The sequence below is a fragment of the Phyllobates terribilis genome, unplaced genomic scaffold (assembly GCF_046119375.1).
Source record: "Phyllobates terribilis strain yellow unplaced genomic scaffold, ASM4611937v1 Scaffold_4__5_contigs__length_816908805, whole genome shotgun sequence".
Taxonomy (NCBI): Eukaryota; Metazoa; Chordata; class Amphibia; order Anura; family Dendrobatidae; genus Phyllobates; species Phyllobates terribilis.
The window spans coordinates 380,447,877-380,465,079 of NW_027362764.1; the positions used below are offsets into that span (position 1 = coordinate 380,447,877).

The window sequence follows — 17,203 nt, forward strand, 5'->3', positions numbered from 1 at the left end:
TAGCAATTGTTGTTTTTGCAATTTTCTGTTCAGCATGTTTTATAGTGTTTTTGTTATAGCCTCTTTGTCTCAATCTGTCCTGAATCATGTATTGTTCAGAAAAAAACACAGAATCTGAACAGATACATTTAGTGCGAACCATTTCTCCATAGGGGATGGCAGTCAAAATGTGTCTGTGATAACAACTATCCACTTTTAATGTTGTATGTTGCACAAGGTTTTATATTAATGGTAACATGAACTTTGTGCTGTATAATATCCCCCATAAAAAAATGCCTTACTAAATATACAGAAGATCATTCCGATAATTAAAAGGGTGGTCCGAAGGCAAAGCATTTTTCCCAATCAATTTAGTCCCATAATTTAAGCTATTTTCCAATATACTTGCTTTAAAAATTCCCTACTGTTCCCTAACTACACTATCAAACTACTTTTGTATTTTTCTCTACTTCCTGTCTGATGACTATTTGTTTGAGTATTCCCAGTGCATGCTGGGATACTCAAATAAAGCATCATCAGAGGCTGCGGTCACTATCACAGCCACTGCCCCCTCCCTGAAACGGAGTATCATCAGTGACACTCATTCCAGGTGCTGCTCCCTGAGTGTCTCCCTTGTGCAGTCTCCCTCAGTGCCCTGTGCGATGAGTGCTGTGTCCGGTCTGCTGTCTGCTTCTCTGAATAGTAATGAGCTGGCAGCAGATCGATGTCACTATACCCAGCGTGCAGAAGGAGCAATTGTGGCTCCGGCAGGTGACGCCACTGGTTTCTGCCGGGTATAGTGACACCGCTCTGCTGCCGGCTTATTACTATTCATCTAAGCAGACAACCGACCAGATGCCACATGCATCGCACAGGGCACTGAGTGATACACTGCACAAGGAAGACACTCAGAGACAAGCCCCTGAAACGAGTATCACTGATGACCAGGGGCGTGACAACCGCTGTTGCTGCTGCAACCGGGCCTGGCAGGTAAGGTGTCCGCTGACGCCATCAAATAGTTCAGCTGGATGAGCGTCCGAGGACGCATATCCAGCTGAAATGTACTGAAGCGCACAGACCCATCGAGTCCGTGCATCGCAATACACGCTGCCAGTCATTCAAAGGCCAGCAGCTTATCTTATGTACGTGAACGGGGGCGCATAGAAGTAACCTCGTGCGCTCCCGTCGCTTGCACGCTGAAGTCAGCTGCCGGCTTCAGAAGTGGGCTCTGTGCGGCAAGACAGGGGAGCAGTGGGAAGGTGAGTATTTATTATTTAAATCAGTGAGTACACTGTGCCCTTTGCCATACTACTGCATGTATAATTACGGGCTGTGCATTATTCTACATGTATGATTATGGGCTGTGCATTATACTACATGTATGACTTTGGACTATGCATTATATTACATGTATGACTATGGACTGTGCATTATATTATATGTATAATTATGGGCTGTGCATTCTACTACATGTATGACTATGGGCTGTGCATTATAGTACATGTATGACTATGGGCTGTGCATTACTGCATTACATTAAATGTATGACTATGGGCTGTGCATTCTACTACATGTATGATTATGGGTTGTGCATTATAGTACATGTATGACTATGGTTGTGCATTATAGTACATGTATGACTATGGACTATGCATTATATTACATGTATGACTATGGACTGTGCATTATATTATATGTATAATTATGGGCTGTGCATTCTACTACATGTATGACTATGGGCTGTGCATTATAGTACATGTATGACTATGGGCTGTGCATTCTACTACAAGTATGATTATGGGTTGTGCATTATAGTACATGTATGACTATGGGTTGTGCATTATAGTACATGTATGACTATGGGCTGTGCATTATACTACATGGAGGACGAGGGGGGCACATTCTAATTTGTGGAGGACTATGGGGGCCTATTATAAACTATGACTGACTATGGTGGGTGCATTATATTATAGGGAGGACAATGGGCTGTGCATTATACTTCTTCTATATTCGCCCCTAGTGAGTATAATGGTTTATTTATTTTTCTATATATTAAAGAACTGTGGTGGAACGGGGGACATATACCAGGATGGGGCCCAAGATAAGGGACATATACCAGGATGAGGTATATACTGTATTTTGCGGACCATAAGACGAACCCCAAATTTTGGGGTTGAAAAAATGTGTTTTAAATAAAATGGTGGTGCGTCTTTAATGGTAGGTTCGTTTTAATGGTAGTTTACTAGGAGTGTCGGCGGAGGTGGAGTGGGGTCACAGGAGGCAAGGATGCTGCTTCAGGAGGCCAGCAGCAGGAGTGGGGCCTTGCTGCAGGCCCTGGGCTCTCGTAAGATGTCGGCGCCAGTGAGCGGAGTCCCCTTTTCTCATGATTTACCTGCGGTGGGCTTCAGGAAAATTAATCCAGAAAATCACATTGTATGATTTTTACATAATTAATTAGCATTTTATTGCATGAAATAAGTATTTGATACTATAGAAAAACAGAACTTAATATTTGGTACAGAAACCTTTGTTTGCAATTACGAAGGTCAGACATTTCCTGTAGTTCTTGGCCAAGTTTGCATACACTGCAGAAGGGATTTTGGCCCACTTCTCCATACAGATATTCTCCAGATCTTTCAGGTTTCAGGGCTGTTGCTGGGCAACATTGAGTTTCAGCTCCCTTCAAAGATTTTCTATTGGGTTCAGGTCTGGAGACTGTCTAGGCAACCCCAGGAGCTTGAAACTTCTTACGGAGCCACTCCCTTAGTTGCCCTGGCTGTGTGTTTCGGGCATTGTCATGCTGGAAGACCCAGCCACGACCCATCTTCAATGCTCTTACTGAGGGAAGGAGGTTGTTGGCCAAAATCACGTTAAACAAAACCCCATCCATACTCCCTTCAATACGGTGCCGTCTTCCTGTCCCATTTGCAGAAAAGCACCCCCAAATGTGATGTTTCCCCCACCATGATTCACAGTTGGGACAGTGTTCTTGGGGGTTGTACGAATCCTTCTTTTTCCTCCAATCACGGCGAGTGGAGTTTATGCCAAAAAGTTCTATTGGTCTCATCTGATCACATGACCTTATCCTATGCCTCCTCTGGATCATCCAGATGGTCATTGGCGAACATCAAACAGGCCTGGACATGTGTTGGCATGGCAGGGGGACCTTGTGTGCTCTGCAGGATTTTAAACCATGACGACGTAGTGTGTTACTAATGGTAATGTTTTAGACTGTGGTCCCAGCTGTCTTCAGGTCATTGTCCAAGTCCTCCCATGTAGTTCTGGGCTGATTCCTCACCTTTCTCAGAATCATCCCCACTAGGCGAGATTTTGCATGGAGTCCCAGACCGAGGAAGATTGACAGTCATATTGTGTTTCTTCCATTTTCTAAGAATTGTGCCAACAGTTGTTGCCTTCTCACCAAGCTGCTTGCCTATTGTCCTGTAGCCCATTCCAGCCGTGTGCAGGTTTACAATTTTAACCCTTGTGTCCTTAGACAGCTCTTTGGTCTTGGCCATGGTGGATGGGTTGGAGTTTGATTTAGTGTGTGGACAGGTGTCTTTTATACAGGTAACAAGTAAAAACAGGTGCAATTAATACAGGTAATGAGTGCAGAGTAGGAGGGCTTCTTAAAGAAAGACTAACAGGTCTGTGAGAGCCAGAATTCTTGCTGGTTGGTAGGTGATCAAATACTTATTTCATGCAGTAAAATGCAATTTAATTATTTAAAAATCATACAATGTGATTTTCGTTTTTTTATTTTTAGTTTCCGTCCCTTACAGTTGAAGTGTACCTACCATTAATATTACAGACCTCTCCATTCTTTGTAGGTGGGAAAACTTGCAAAATCGTCAGTGTGGCAAAACTTTCAAAATCGGTAGTGTATCGAATACTTATTTTGCCCACATAGCCCCACCACTTTCCCTACTTCGCCTTCCTGGGCTGCAGTCCATCTGCTCGCAGACATAGGACAACAGGTGGCTATGTGTCCAGGACTGTGATATCTCCAGCACAGCAAGTCTTTACCAGCGGCCTTTAGCAACCCCTCAGCAACCTCTTTGGATCTCGGCCCAACCCCAGTTGTGGCTCTACCACCCCTCTTCTGAGATTCGGGCTCATTCTGGGTACCCCAATACAGGGATGCAACACCGCACCGACTTCTCGACCACCTGGTACCTTTCCACTAAGCCAACTAGGTCGTCTGCATTCCGAGGTCTCCCTGAGAAACCCGGGTCTGCATTGGCCTCAAAAGTGAGTGGATAAGTCTGTCCATAACAACCCACTCGACCATCTGGGCTGGAGTGGAGGAGTCTGGCTGCATCCACTTCTGTACAAGATGCAGTAAGTCGAACATTTTGGAGCCAGGGGGTTTGTCACCACAGTACGCAGTGTGAACCCTTTGTGCTCTGACCAACATAGTGCTTGCCAAAGTTTCAGTTATTAATTTGGCATATTCCTGTGTATTGTAATGCCAGGTCCTAATAGGCCTTTAAGGAAGTTTGAGGAGGCTAGGTTTTTATAATGCTGGGACATTTGCATCACCTGGCCTTTCCTAACTATGATAGTGAACAAGCCATAGCCATAACAGGCTAGTTAAGGTCTGAAACCTTGGTCAAAGTTATCTGAGCACACAAATCTCCAAGGGTGCCAAAACTTTTGCATCGGCCCATTTTCCTTTTTGTAACTTTTATAATGTTGTGCCTAAAACACAAATGAAATGTGTCATCTTTAACTTTATCCCCTTTAGAGATCATTTCATCTTCAGCTTGCTTAACTGTTCACAATAACAGTAATCGTGCCCAAAACTTTTACATGCCACTGTAGGTTTAGCACGACCCATTTCACCACAGGGGATGGCATACAAAGTGTGTATTTGGGATGACCTATATCCACTTTTAATGTCATATTGCCCACACAAGGTTTTCTATAAATGATGACATGAAGTTTATGCTGTATAATATCCCCCATTAATAAAAGATCCAAAAAGGAAATTGGTATCTGATACCTTGCAGTTAGTGAATTTTAAATTAATTGATTGGCATTTATGTATTGCATGAACTCTGGTACCATCGCTCCATCTTCCGACCATAAAAGGAAGATATTGTCTATGAAGCTACCACACCAGAGCAGGCAATCCACACAAGGGTTTTTGTAGGAAAAAGTAAATAGTTCCTTCCACCATGTAGCAAAAATAATAGCTAGGGACAATAAAACTTTTGACCCCATTGGAGTGCCCTGAATCTGTAAAAAGTGCCCCACTGCCAGGATGCCGCTGACAAACTGATATTCTGTTCTAACCACCCATCTGCATGCCCATGATGCAATCGCAGGACACTGATGAGTTGCCGCGACAGCAGAAAGTCGCTGAAAACCTCCATGCCTGTCATGATGGCATGCCTGTAAAAGCCAGCCTGTGGTTGGCGTTGATAAGAGACCATAATTTTTGACATATACACCAATCCTCTGGTATTGCTGTATATATCACAAGTGATCGGACGATCGCAAGTTCAAGTCCCCTAAAGGAACTAACAAATAAAATAAGTAAAAAATAAAGCTTTTAAAAAACATGAAAAAAATATAAAGGTTTGAATCACCACCTTTTTCCTCTATTACAAATTAAGAAATAAAAATAATGTAATATAAAAATACATATATGGTATCTCCACGTTCGTAAAAGTCTGGTCTATTAAAATATAAAATGAATTAACCTGATCTGTAAACTGCAACAGATCTGTAACAAGAAAAATTACAACGTCACAACTGCGGGTTTTTTTGCTGCCACAAAAAAAAAAATTGCACTTTTTTTCGCTATTTTGTCTCAATTGGAACTTTTTTCTGCTTTCCAGTACATCTAATGATAAAATGGATGGTGTGATTCAAAAGTACAACTTGTCCTGCAAAAAAATCCCTCAAATGGCTATGTCAATGGAAATATAAAAAAGTTATAGGAGGATAAAACAAAACCTCAAAAATGGCAAATTGCTCGGGAAGGAGTTAAACGACCCATGATCAGCAAACAAGCAGGTGTCCGGAGGTCGTCATCATCGCAAGTCAGGGGGTGTAAAGCCACCCTTAGGGTTTGTGCACACGGTGCAGATTTGCTGCGGTTTTGACTCTGCAGAATTTCTGCACCATTTCCACACGTAATATGCAAATTAGGTTACTTGCGGGTTTTGGTGCAGTTTTTACATGCGGTTTTGCCGCATGCGTTTTTTATGCATGCTTTTTTCATGTCTTCATGTTGAAATTAGAGAATAGTTTTTTTTTTTAAAACAAACTTTATTGATCATGATGCAGCGTTTTTGTGCGGAAACGCACACAAAACAGACACGCGGTTTTTACGCATGCGTATTTTCCTCATGTGGTGCAAGTCTATGGGGAAAATCCGCATGCGTTTCTGCAAGAAAAATAGACATGCTGTGGATCTGAAAAACGCACCTCATGTCAGTTTCCGCAGGTGAGCCGCAGGTGCACAAAAACGCATAGTGGACATAGGATTTCTAGAAATCCCATCCACTATGCTGTAACATCTGGCCGCTGCTGTTTTGACGCTGCATAAAACCGCAGCAAATCTGTGTGCACATACCCTTACTCTGTAATGTCTGATATTGTTATCAGATGTTACTTGTTCATGTGCCGTCTGAAAAGTGCTGCAATATTTTGGCTCTGTAGAAATAAAATTGTTATTAATCAACGTATAAAGGTGAGCAGGCTGAATGCAGATGTCCGATTTCTTCAAAGCCTGCTTCCAATATGTTGGGTTGTCCTTTTGTTTCCTAAACATAAACTCCATAGACAATTTAGAGATTAGCCGCTCTTCAATGGACAGTCTCCCATTTGACCTTCCCTACTATGAATATGTTTTGGGAGCCACAAAACAGAATGGCCATTCTGAGTTAGCATGTGGATCCTACCACATGCAAACCAAGGTGTAAATTAGTGTATTTTTTTTGTTAAATTACATTGCCCCTTTAAATACCTGTGTTGTTACATCTGAAACCAATCCAGTTTGTTGGAGATGTATTCTCTGTGGCACATTTCTAATATATAATATATTCTCTGTGACACATTTCTAATATATAATATATTCTCTGTGACACATTTCTAATATATAATATGTTCTCTGTGGCACATTTCTAATATATAATATGTTCTCTGTGACACATTTCTAATATATAATATGTTCTCTGTGGCACATTTCTAATATATAATATGTTCTCTGTGGCACATTTCTAATATATAATATGTTCTCTGTGGCACATTTCTAATATATAATATGTTCTCTGTGGCACATTTCTAATATATAATATGTTCTCTGTGGCACATTTCTAATATATAATATGTTCTCTGTGGCACATTTCTAATATATAATATGTTCTCTGTGACACATTTCTAATATATAATATGTTCTCTGTGACACATTTCTAATATATAATATGTTCTCTGTGACACATTTCTAATATATAATATATTCTCTGTGACACATTTCTAATATATAATATGTTCTCTGTGACACATTTCTAATATATAATATGTTCTCTGTGGCACATTTCTAATATATAATATGTTCTCTGTGACACATTTCTAATATATAATATGTTCTCTGTGACACATTTCTAATATATAATATGTTCTCTGTGGCACATTTCTAATATATAATATATTCTCTGTGACACATTTCTAATATATAGTATGTTCTCTGTGACACATTTCTAATATATAATATGTTCTCTGTGGCACATTTCTAATATATAATATGTTCTCTGTGACACATTTCTAATATATAATATGTTCTCTGTGACACATTTCTAATATATAATATGTTCTCTGTGACACATTTCTAATATATAATATGTTCTCTGTGACACATTTCTAATATATAATATGTTCTCTGTGACACATTTCTAATATATAATATGTTCTCTGTGACACATTTCTAATATATAATATGTTCTCTGTGGCACATTTCTAATATATAATATGTTCTCTGTGGCACATTTCTAATATATAATATGTTCTCTGTGACACATTTCTAATATATAATATATTCTCTGTGACACATTTCTAATATATAATATGTTCTCTGTGGCACATTTCTAATATATAATATGTTCTCTGTGGCGCATTTCTAATATATAATATATTATCTGTGGCACATTTATAATATATAATATATTATCTGTGGCACATTTATAATGTATTATCTGTTACACATTTCTAATACAACCCCTGGCAAAAATTATGGAATCACCGGGCTCGGAGGATGTTCATTCAGTTGTTTAATGTTGTTGAAAAAAAGCAGATCACAGACATGGCACAAAACTAAAGTAATTTTAAATGGCAACTTTATGGCTTTAAGAAACACTAAAAGAAATCAAGATTAAAAATGTGGTACTCAGTAAGGGTAATTTTTTTCAAACCAAGCAGAGGGAAAAATTATGGAATAACTCAATTCTGAGGAAAAAAATATGGAATCATGGAATCATGAAAAACAAACACACAAAAGATCACTCCAATACATCACTAATATTTTGTTGTACCACCTCTGGCTTTAGTAACAGCTTGCAGTCTCTGAGGCATGGACTTAATGAGTGACAAACAGTACTCTTCATCAATCTGGCTCCAGCTTTCTCTGATTACTGTTGCCAGATCAGCTTTGCAGGTTGGAGCCTTGTCATGGACCATTTTCTTCAACTTCCACCAAAGATTTTCAATTGGATTGATATCCGGACTATTTGCAGGCCATGACATTGACCTTATGTGTCTTCTTTCAAGGAATGTTTTCACAGATGCATTATCATCTTAAAAAATGATGTCATCATCCCCATACATCCTTTCAATTGATGGCATAAGAAAACTGTCCAAAATATCAATGTAAACTTGGGCATTTATTGAAGATGTAATGACAGCCATCTCCCCAGTGCCTTTACCTGACATGCAGCCCCATATCATCAATGACTGTGGAAATTTGCATGTTCTCTTCATGCAGTCATCTTTATAAATCTCATTGGAACGCCACCAAACAAAAGTTCCAGCATCATCACCTTGCCCAATGCAGATTCGCGATTCATCACTGAATATGACTTTCATCCAGTCATCCACAGTCCACAATTGCTTTTCCTTAGCCCATTGTAACCTTGTTTTTTTCTGTTTAGGTGTTAATGATGGCTTATGTGTAGCTTTTCTGTATGTAAATCCCATTTCCTTTAGGCGGTTTCTTACAGTTCGGTCACAGACATTGACTCCAGTTTCCTCCCATTCGTTCCTCATTTGTTTTGTTGTGCATTTCCTGTTTTGGAGACATATTGCTTTAAGTTTCCGGTCTTGACGTTTTGATGTCTTCCTTGGTCTACCAGTATGTTTGCCTTTAACAACCTTCCCATGTTGTTTGTATTTAGTCCATATTTTAGACACAGCTGACTGTGAAAAACCAACATCTTTTGCAACATTGCATGATGATTTACCTTCTTTTAAGAGTTTGGTAATCCTCTCCTTTGCTTCAATTGACATCTCTCGTGTTGGAGCCATGATTCATGTCAGTCCACTTGGTGCAACAGCTCTCCAAGGTGTGTTCACTCCTTTTCAGATGCAGATTAACGAGCAGATCTAATTTGATGCAGGTGTTAGTTTTGGAAATGATAATTTACAGGGTGATTCCATAATTTTTTCCTTAGAATTGAGTGATTCCATATTATTTTCCCTCTGCTTGGTCTGAAAAAAATTACCCTTACTGAGTACCACATTTTTAATCTTGATTTCTTTTAGTGTTTCTTAAAGCCCTAAAGTTGCCATTTGAAATTACTTTAGTTTTGTGCCATGTCTGTGATCTACTTTTTTTCAACAACCATTAAACAACTGAATGAACATCCTCCGAGCCCGGTGATTCCATAATTTTTGCCAGGGGTTGTATATACAGTAATATATTCTCTGTGACACATTTCTAATATATAATATATTCTCTGTGGCACATTTTTAATATATAATATATTCTCTGTGGCACATTTCTAATATATAATGTACTGTCTGTGGCACTTTCTGATATGTAATATGTAACGGAGCATTTTTTGATGTTTTCCTGTACTTTCCCTTGTATGCACAAGCTTTGGCAGCCATTCTTGGAGCGGTGCCTTTTCTGGGGACTTACTGGGCTGCTGTACCTGCTGTTTTGGATCTGTGGTTTTCTCAGGGCGAGAGCTGTAAAGCTGTATTGCTTCTTGTGTGCCATTTGCTGCCAACATATTGTGTCGACACTGCTATCTACTCTGATATATCTGGGTAAGTAATGAGGCTATTTCCAAATACAATATGTTAACCTTCTCTATTATAACCATCTCAGAGAAAAGATGACCTTAGCCCTAGATTACCTATCATTTTTTATTTCACGTTCATCATTTGGTTCTTTCCTATTATGGGGTTTCAGATACTGAAGTTGAGATGGATTTAGGGCTACATGCAAGGCTGATTCTAGCTTTTCTGCTGTCTGAGGCAAAAATGTAAATGCTGTTCAATATAAACATATTGTCAGTAAACTATTTCCACCATTGTTTTTTGGGTTTTGTTTTCACGGAATTCATTGTAAGTTAGAAATGACCTGTGAACATGTATACGGCAATAGCAAACTTTCATGCATCTAAAAATAAAAAAAAATGGTTTGTGATGCCATTTTTTGAAACCTTAACCATTTCTCATCTTTCATTCATGGAGCAGTGTGAGGCCTTTTTTTTTTTTTTATTTGGGCTGGCGGTTTTATTGTTACATATAACGCTCGTTTTGATCACTTTTTTATTGCATTTTGCAATACTGGTGTCTGGATCTTTTTTCTCTTTACAGTACATAATTCATTTAACATCTTGATAGAATGGACTTCTATGCATGCCAAATGTTTATTTTTTTTTATTTTTAACAGGAGGAAACAGAAGTGATTCATATTTATCCCCTTAACAACCGCCGATACGCCTTTTAATGGCGACCGTTAGGGGGCCTTATTTCTTACCGCTGATTTTTAATGGTGCTAAGGATTAAGTGTATAGCACCGCCACGCGGCCGAACTTCCCATGGGTGACAACTGCACCCTGCAGTATCGGCCCCATCCGGTTTTGTAACCGATCGCGGCAAATTAACCCCTTAAATACCGCTGTCAATTGCGACAGCGGTATTTAAGTGGTTAAAAGACCTCCTTTGCAACCATCGAATCCCCTCTTTGAGAATCATCGGAGCCGATGGATACCATGGTACCATGAGGTCATTTCATGACCCCAGGGTATGGTGGCCTGTGACCCCAGGGTATGGTGGCCTGTGAGATCCAGCTATAAGCTGGGTCTCCCAGGCTCAGTCAGAGACTCACTAACTGCTCTCATGCATTGCTGTACACTAGTACTGCAGTGTATGAGACCAGTAATCAAAGTAAAAAATATACATATCCCACAATGGGACTAAGTGAAAAAGTAAAAAAAAAAAGTAAAATAAAATATGTAAAAAAGTAGACAAAAAAAACGCTCTCCACTCAAAGCGCAGCCACTCTGTTAAAACAACAAGAAACAAAAAAAGTTCACATAATTGGTATCACCTCTTCCGAAAGACCAAATCTATAAAACTGTCAAGTTATTTATGCTGTGTGGAGAACGCCGTAAAAAAAAAAAAATAAACACTGCAAAAATGTTGTTTTTTTCATCGTACTGACTCAAAAACAAGTGAATAAAAATCATTCAAAATGTCATATGTAAAAAAAAAATGTAAGAATGAAAATGCCAAACCATCCCGCAATAAAACAAGACCTAATATGGCTCATTCGGCAAAAAAATAAAAAAGTTATATCTCTAAAATTTGGCAATGCGAAAACAAATACATTTTTGGAAAATATTATTTTTAGTTTGTAAAAAAAGATATGAATCTGGTATTGCTGTAATCGTACTGACCCGAAGAATGAATTGGTCTTATCACTTATACCGCACTGTGAACTGCTCAAAAGAGAATAAATGAAAACAATAGCTGAATTACTGGTTTTTGTTCATTCTGTGTCTGAAAAATGTGAATAAAAAGCGATCCAAAAATATTATGTACCAAAAAAATCTGCAAAAAATAAGCCCTGATACAGCTCTGTTCGCCAAAAAGTAAAAAAGTTACAGCTCTCAGAATATGGAGACGAAAAAAACAACTTTTTATAAAAAAAAAATAAAAAAGTCGCTTTTACTGTGTGTTAGGAGCGAAACATAAAAAAACTATACTAATCTGGAATCACACCGACCCGAAAAAGAAAGTGTCTTATCACTTATTCCGCATGGGGAGTGGTGTAAAAAATAAAAATAAGAGCTATTCTTTTACTGCTGTCTATTTGTTCATTCTGCCTCCCAAAAATCGGAATAAGGTTCAGCTGACATTTATCCTGTGCTCTCTGCTGAATTCCTCTTACACCGGGGTTTCCATGTAAATTCCACAAAACTGTGATTTATACAAAACCCCCAACGGATCCACTCACTATAAGGAGACACATGGAGTCTCTTTGGACTCTGTCTGGTCTCTGTTCCGGCGGTGTTTCATCTGAATCACATTTTTTGAGGGATTTACACGGAAACACAGACGTAAGTGCTCAGCGTAGAACACAAGTATGTTATCCTTCTTTATACTCAAGGCGACCAAAAAATATTATGTACCCCAAATGTTACCAATCACTAATTTCTCCCACACGAAACCAGCTCCCACTCAGGTCCATCATCTGTCACTGGAAATATAGGGGGCTCCCACGTTACTGGTAGAACAAAGACTCTGGAAAATCAACATGGCTTCCACACCCTCAGATAATATACAGTGAATTCTGTGCTCCCATATCCAAATGCCCCCCTCCTTCTGAGTCCACTGTGCCTAAACCGCAGTAAGAGACTGTATGTTTGGCTTTACTGTACAATTTATGTAGCTCGTATCGCCAGAAGCACAAGCTGGGCACAATGTATGTGGGCCCTACAATATATGGGGGCACAGTGTATGGGCACTAAACTGGCTTATTTGCAGTTCTCCAGGAAAAAGCATGATGTGGATGTTACAAAATAGTCACTGTAACCGTAGATTAATTCATTAAGAGGTGCAATTTCTATATTGGGGTCACTTTTGGGGTTTTTCTGCTGTTCTGGCAAATTAGAGGCTCCGCAAATGTTGTCCACAAACTGTTCTAGTAAAATCTGTGCTTCAAAAGCCAAATAGCGCTACATACCTCTCAGCCCTGACATGTGGACTAGCAGTAGTTTCTGATGACATATGGGGCATCGCCATGTTCAGGAGAAATTGTGCAATAAAATGTGGGGTCCAGTTTCACCTATTAACCCTTGTGTAACTGACAAATTTGCAGCTAATAAAAAAAATGACATTTTTACCAATAAAATGTCCACTTCTCAATGTTATAAAATTCTTTGAGGTGCCTATGGGTTCAAAATACTCACTACACCCCTAGAAGAATTCATTAGTCAGTAAAGTTTACAATATGGGGTCACATGGGGGGCTTCTGCTGTTCTGGCACCTTAGAGGCTCAGCTAATGGAGCCCACGATTTATTTAGAATCTGCATTCTAAAAGACAAGTAGCGCTCCTTTCCATATGATCCCCGCCAAGTGCTGAAACAGTAGTGTACAACCACATATGGGGTACTGCCATGTTTGGGAGAAATTGCATAACAAATTGTGAGGTCCAATTTCTCCCATTACCCCTTGTGTAAATTATACATTTGGTGGTAAAACAGTATTTTAGTGGAAAAAATACAAATTTTTCTCACATCTAAATGTTTGTGAATCACCTGTAGGTTAAAAATGCTTAGTACAGACCAAGGGTAGCCAAAACAACACTCTAGAAGAGAAAATTTAATGGAGGTTTGGAGGTCCTAAATCTTTCTAATTATTATTTATCAAATCTAATTAAACAGAGCCTTCGCTGGTTCATACCCAACAATACCTCAAGTTGTTTGCTCCTTGAAAAATCTCTAAACAAAAACATTTCCCTACAAACCTAATAATGGCACATCAGATCGACAATTAACTTCCTCCACCTAATTCACCAACCATGATTGCCACCATTCAAGCCTGGAAATCCCTATATAAGTCACTGAAGTCAGCCCTTTTTAGTTATGAATCGGATATCTCGATTTAAGTTTTAGAGATAATCATTCCTTACTTAAATTTACAAGATTGGAAAAAAATATTAAATTTATATCAAATCTATTCATTGATAATGATAAAGAAATATCCCCATTCTACTTCCTCCAGGAGAAATACAATCTGAATGATATCAAATTTGTTCAATATTTAGATCTTAAAAGATACTTGATCAACTCCAAAAAAAAAATACAATTCCAAAAAAGCACCATTTCCGAAACCGAAACATAAATTATTCAAAGAGCCACATAATTCCTCTATCTGGAGCACTAACAACATATGTAAGTATTTCAAAGATGACCTATATCTAAACAAATCTACTATTATTTGCAATTGGGAAAAAGATCTCAGAATTAATCCACAACTAGAACAATGGGAAAAAACTCTAAGGCTGTGTGCCCACTATGCGTTTTTTAAGCGTTTCTGCAGTGGCAATTCCGCCGCAGAAATGCTTAAAAAACGCTTGGTAGAAGGCCTGCAATGTTCCCCAATGATAATCCGCATGTGCTGTGCAGATTATCATTGCGGAAAAATCCACAGCACTACCAATTATTTTGCGTAATCGCTGCGTTTTCGCCGCCATTGACTTGCATTCAATCGCTTAATATCCGCATGACTACATGTGCACATGCGGATATTAAGCGATTCAATGTGCGGATGGTACCCGGGTCTGGAGAAGAGGAGACTCTCATCCAGACCCGGGTACCATAGTACCTGTAAAAAAAGAAAATAAAAAAAAGCGTGACAAACGCTTGTCCCTGGCTGAAAAAACGCATGTACAATCCGCATGTACAATCCGCATGTACAATCAGCATGTACAATCCGCATGTACAATCCGCATGTACAATCCGCATGCGTTTTTTCTGCCAGGGAGATGCAGAAATGCTCAGGAAAAATCCGGAGCATGTCTGCATCGTGGGCACATAGCCTTAACATAGTTTAGAAATCTTAACACCTGTCATCCTTCACGAAACTCGCTATAAACCTCTTACTAAGTGGTATTTAACCCCCGAGAGATTAAAGAAAATTTTTCCAACTTCATCTCCTCTATGTTGGCGAGAATGTGGACAGAAGGGTGACTTACATTGCATTCTCAGAACAGGTATTTTATCAACAGATTATGGAAGAAAGTTGAAATTTCTGAGGTTATTGAAGATACCATTGTACTCATCCCTCAGATGGCTCTATTAGCCCTAGGTATTAACAAGTTGCTGAAAGAACGCCAACTTATAGTTTCTCATATTCTAATGACCACCAACCACTTGATTGCCACATTTTGGGAAAAAAAGAAAAATTCTCGCAATTATTAACTTAATCAAACGGATTGCTGAACATAATATTTATGAACATAATCACGCCTTAAAAAACAGTTTTTTAAAAAACGAGAAGGGATGGTCTCTTTGGAGCAAGAAATTCCAGTCTTCTATGTCTTAAGAATATTATAGTCTATCTATGATAATATGATGGATAGCCCAATAGAAAAGTGTTGTGCCTGTAAGATTATTCTATCTCTGTTCTTTGTTTGTTCATGTGATTGTTTTGTATGACTCCTTACCCTTCTGTCCCAAATCTCTCCTCTCTTTTCCCTTCCCTCTCCCTTTCTTTTATCCATTTTATATGAATAATTTTAGTTGTATGCTAATAAAATTCGTCCTAATGTTTCCATTCTTTTCTGTCGCACTTTTCCCTCCCTCTTTCCCTTTCCCAGTTAAAAGTTAATTATTATTGATATTGTTGATATACCATCTACCTATTGTTAAACTCTGTCAACTCAATAAAAATCATTTACATAAGAAAAAAAATGCTCAGTACACCCCTAAATGAATTCCTTGAGAGGGGTCTAGTTTCAAAAATAGGGTCACTTGGGGGAGGTTTTCACTCTTTTCGCATGTCAGGGGCTTTGCAAATGTGACATGGCTTTCAAAATCTATTCCAGACAAATGGCACTCTTTCCTTTCCTAGCCCTGCTATGTGCCCAAACAGAAGTTTTTGACCACATATGGGATATCATCGCATTCATGAGAAATTGTGTAACAAATTTTGGTGTCTGTTTTTTCCTATTATCCATTGTGAAAATTACAAATTTGGGGCTAAAGCAAGATTTTTGTGGAAAAAAATTAACTTTTTCAATATGACGACCTAATGTTAACAAATTTTGTGTAGTACCTGTGGATTCAAAATGCTCACTATACCCCTGGATAAAATCTTTGAAGGGTGTACTTTCCAAAATGGGATCACTTATGGGGGATTTCTGCTGTTTAGGCAAATGCAAAATTGTGCCCGCTGTCTCTTTCAGCCAAATTTGTGTTCCAAAATTCAAATATTGCTCATTCCGTTCTGCCGTTTGTCCAAACAGAACTTTTTGATTACATGTGGGGTACCACCTTGATCGTAAGAAAGTGAGTAACAAACTGTGGGGTCCACGTTTTGGTGTTACCTCTTCCAAAAGGAAAAAAATTGGGGCTAAAGCAACATTTTAGAGGTAAAATTTTAAACTTTTTTTTCTTTCCACTTTGCATTAATTCCTGTGTAGCACCTGAAGGGTTAAAAAAAATTCCTGACAACAGTTTTGAAGTATTTGAGGGATGCGATTTTTAAAATGGTATCACTTTTGGGGAGTTTGTAATATATAGGCCCCTCAAAGTCCGTGTATATCTGAATAGGTCCCTAAAGAAAGATTCAGATGTAAAGTAGACACATGGCAAATGTTACTTATTAATTATTTTGTGTGATATAACTATCTGATTTAAGGGTATAAAACTTTTAAGTTTGAAAATTGTGAAATTTTCAAAAATTTTTGTAAAATTTTCGATATTTTCATAAATAAACGCAAATCATATTGAACAACACAATTTACCACTAATATGAAGTACATTATGTAACAAAAAAACAGTACCTTAATCCGTTGTATCGTTCCAGAGTTATTACCACATTGACACTGGTCAGATTAAAAAAAATTGACCTGGTGATTAAGGTCAAAATTGGTTTTGCCATATTTTGAAAAAGTTGTTTCTTATTTTTTTAAATAATTTTTTAGTCACTAAGGGAATTTGAACCTGCAATTGTCTGATCTATTTTACTATACACTGC

At 38.4% G+C, this 17,203-nt stretch overlaps 1 protein-coding gene across 3 annotated transcripts in view; it reads left to right on the plus strand.

The window, feature by feature from the left end:
• TMEM245 (transmembrane protein 245) overlaps positions 1 to 17,203 on the plus strand; it is a 134,706-nt gene that overhangs the window by 101,795 nt on the left and 15,708 nt on the right. For all 3 annotated transcript variants that reach the window (XR_012320093.1, XM_073678486.1, XM_073678487.1), the window contains one exon: positions 10,080 to 10,254. Coding sequence is in view for 2 of the 3 variants with exons in the window: in XM_073678486.1 (XP_073534587.1) it covers positions 10,080 to 10,254 (175 nt within the window). In the remaining variant the exon portion in view is untranslated. The remainder of the gene's footprint in view (positions 1 to 10,079; positions 10,255 to 17,203) is intronic.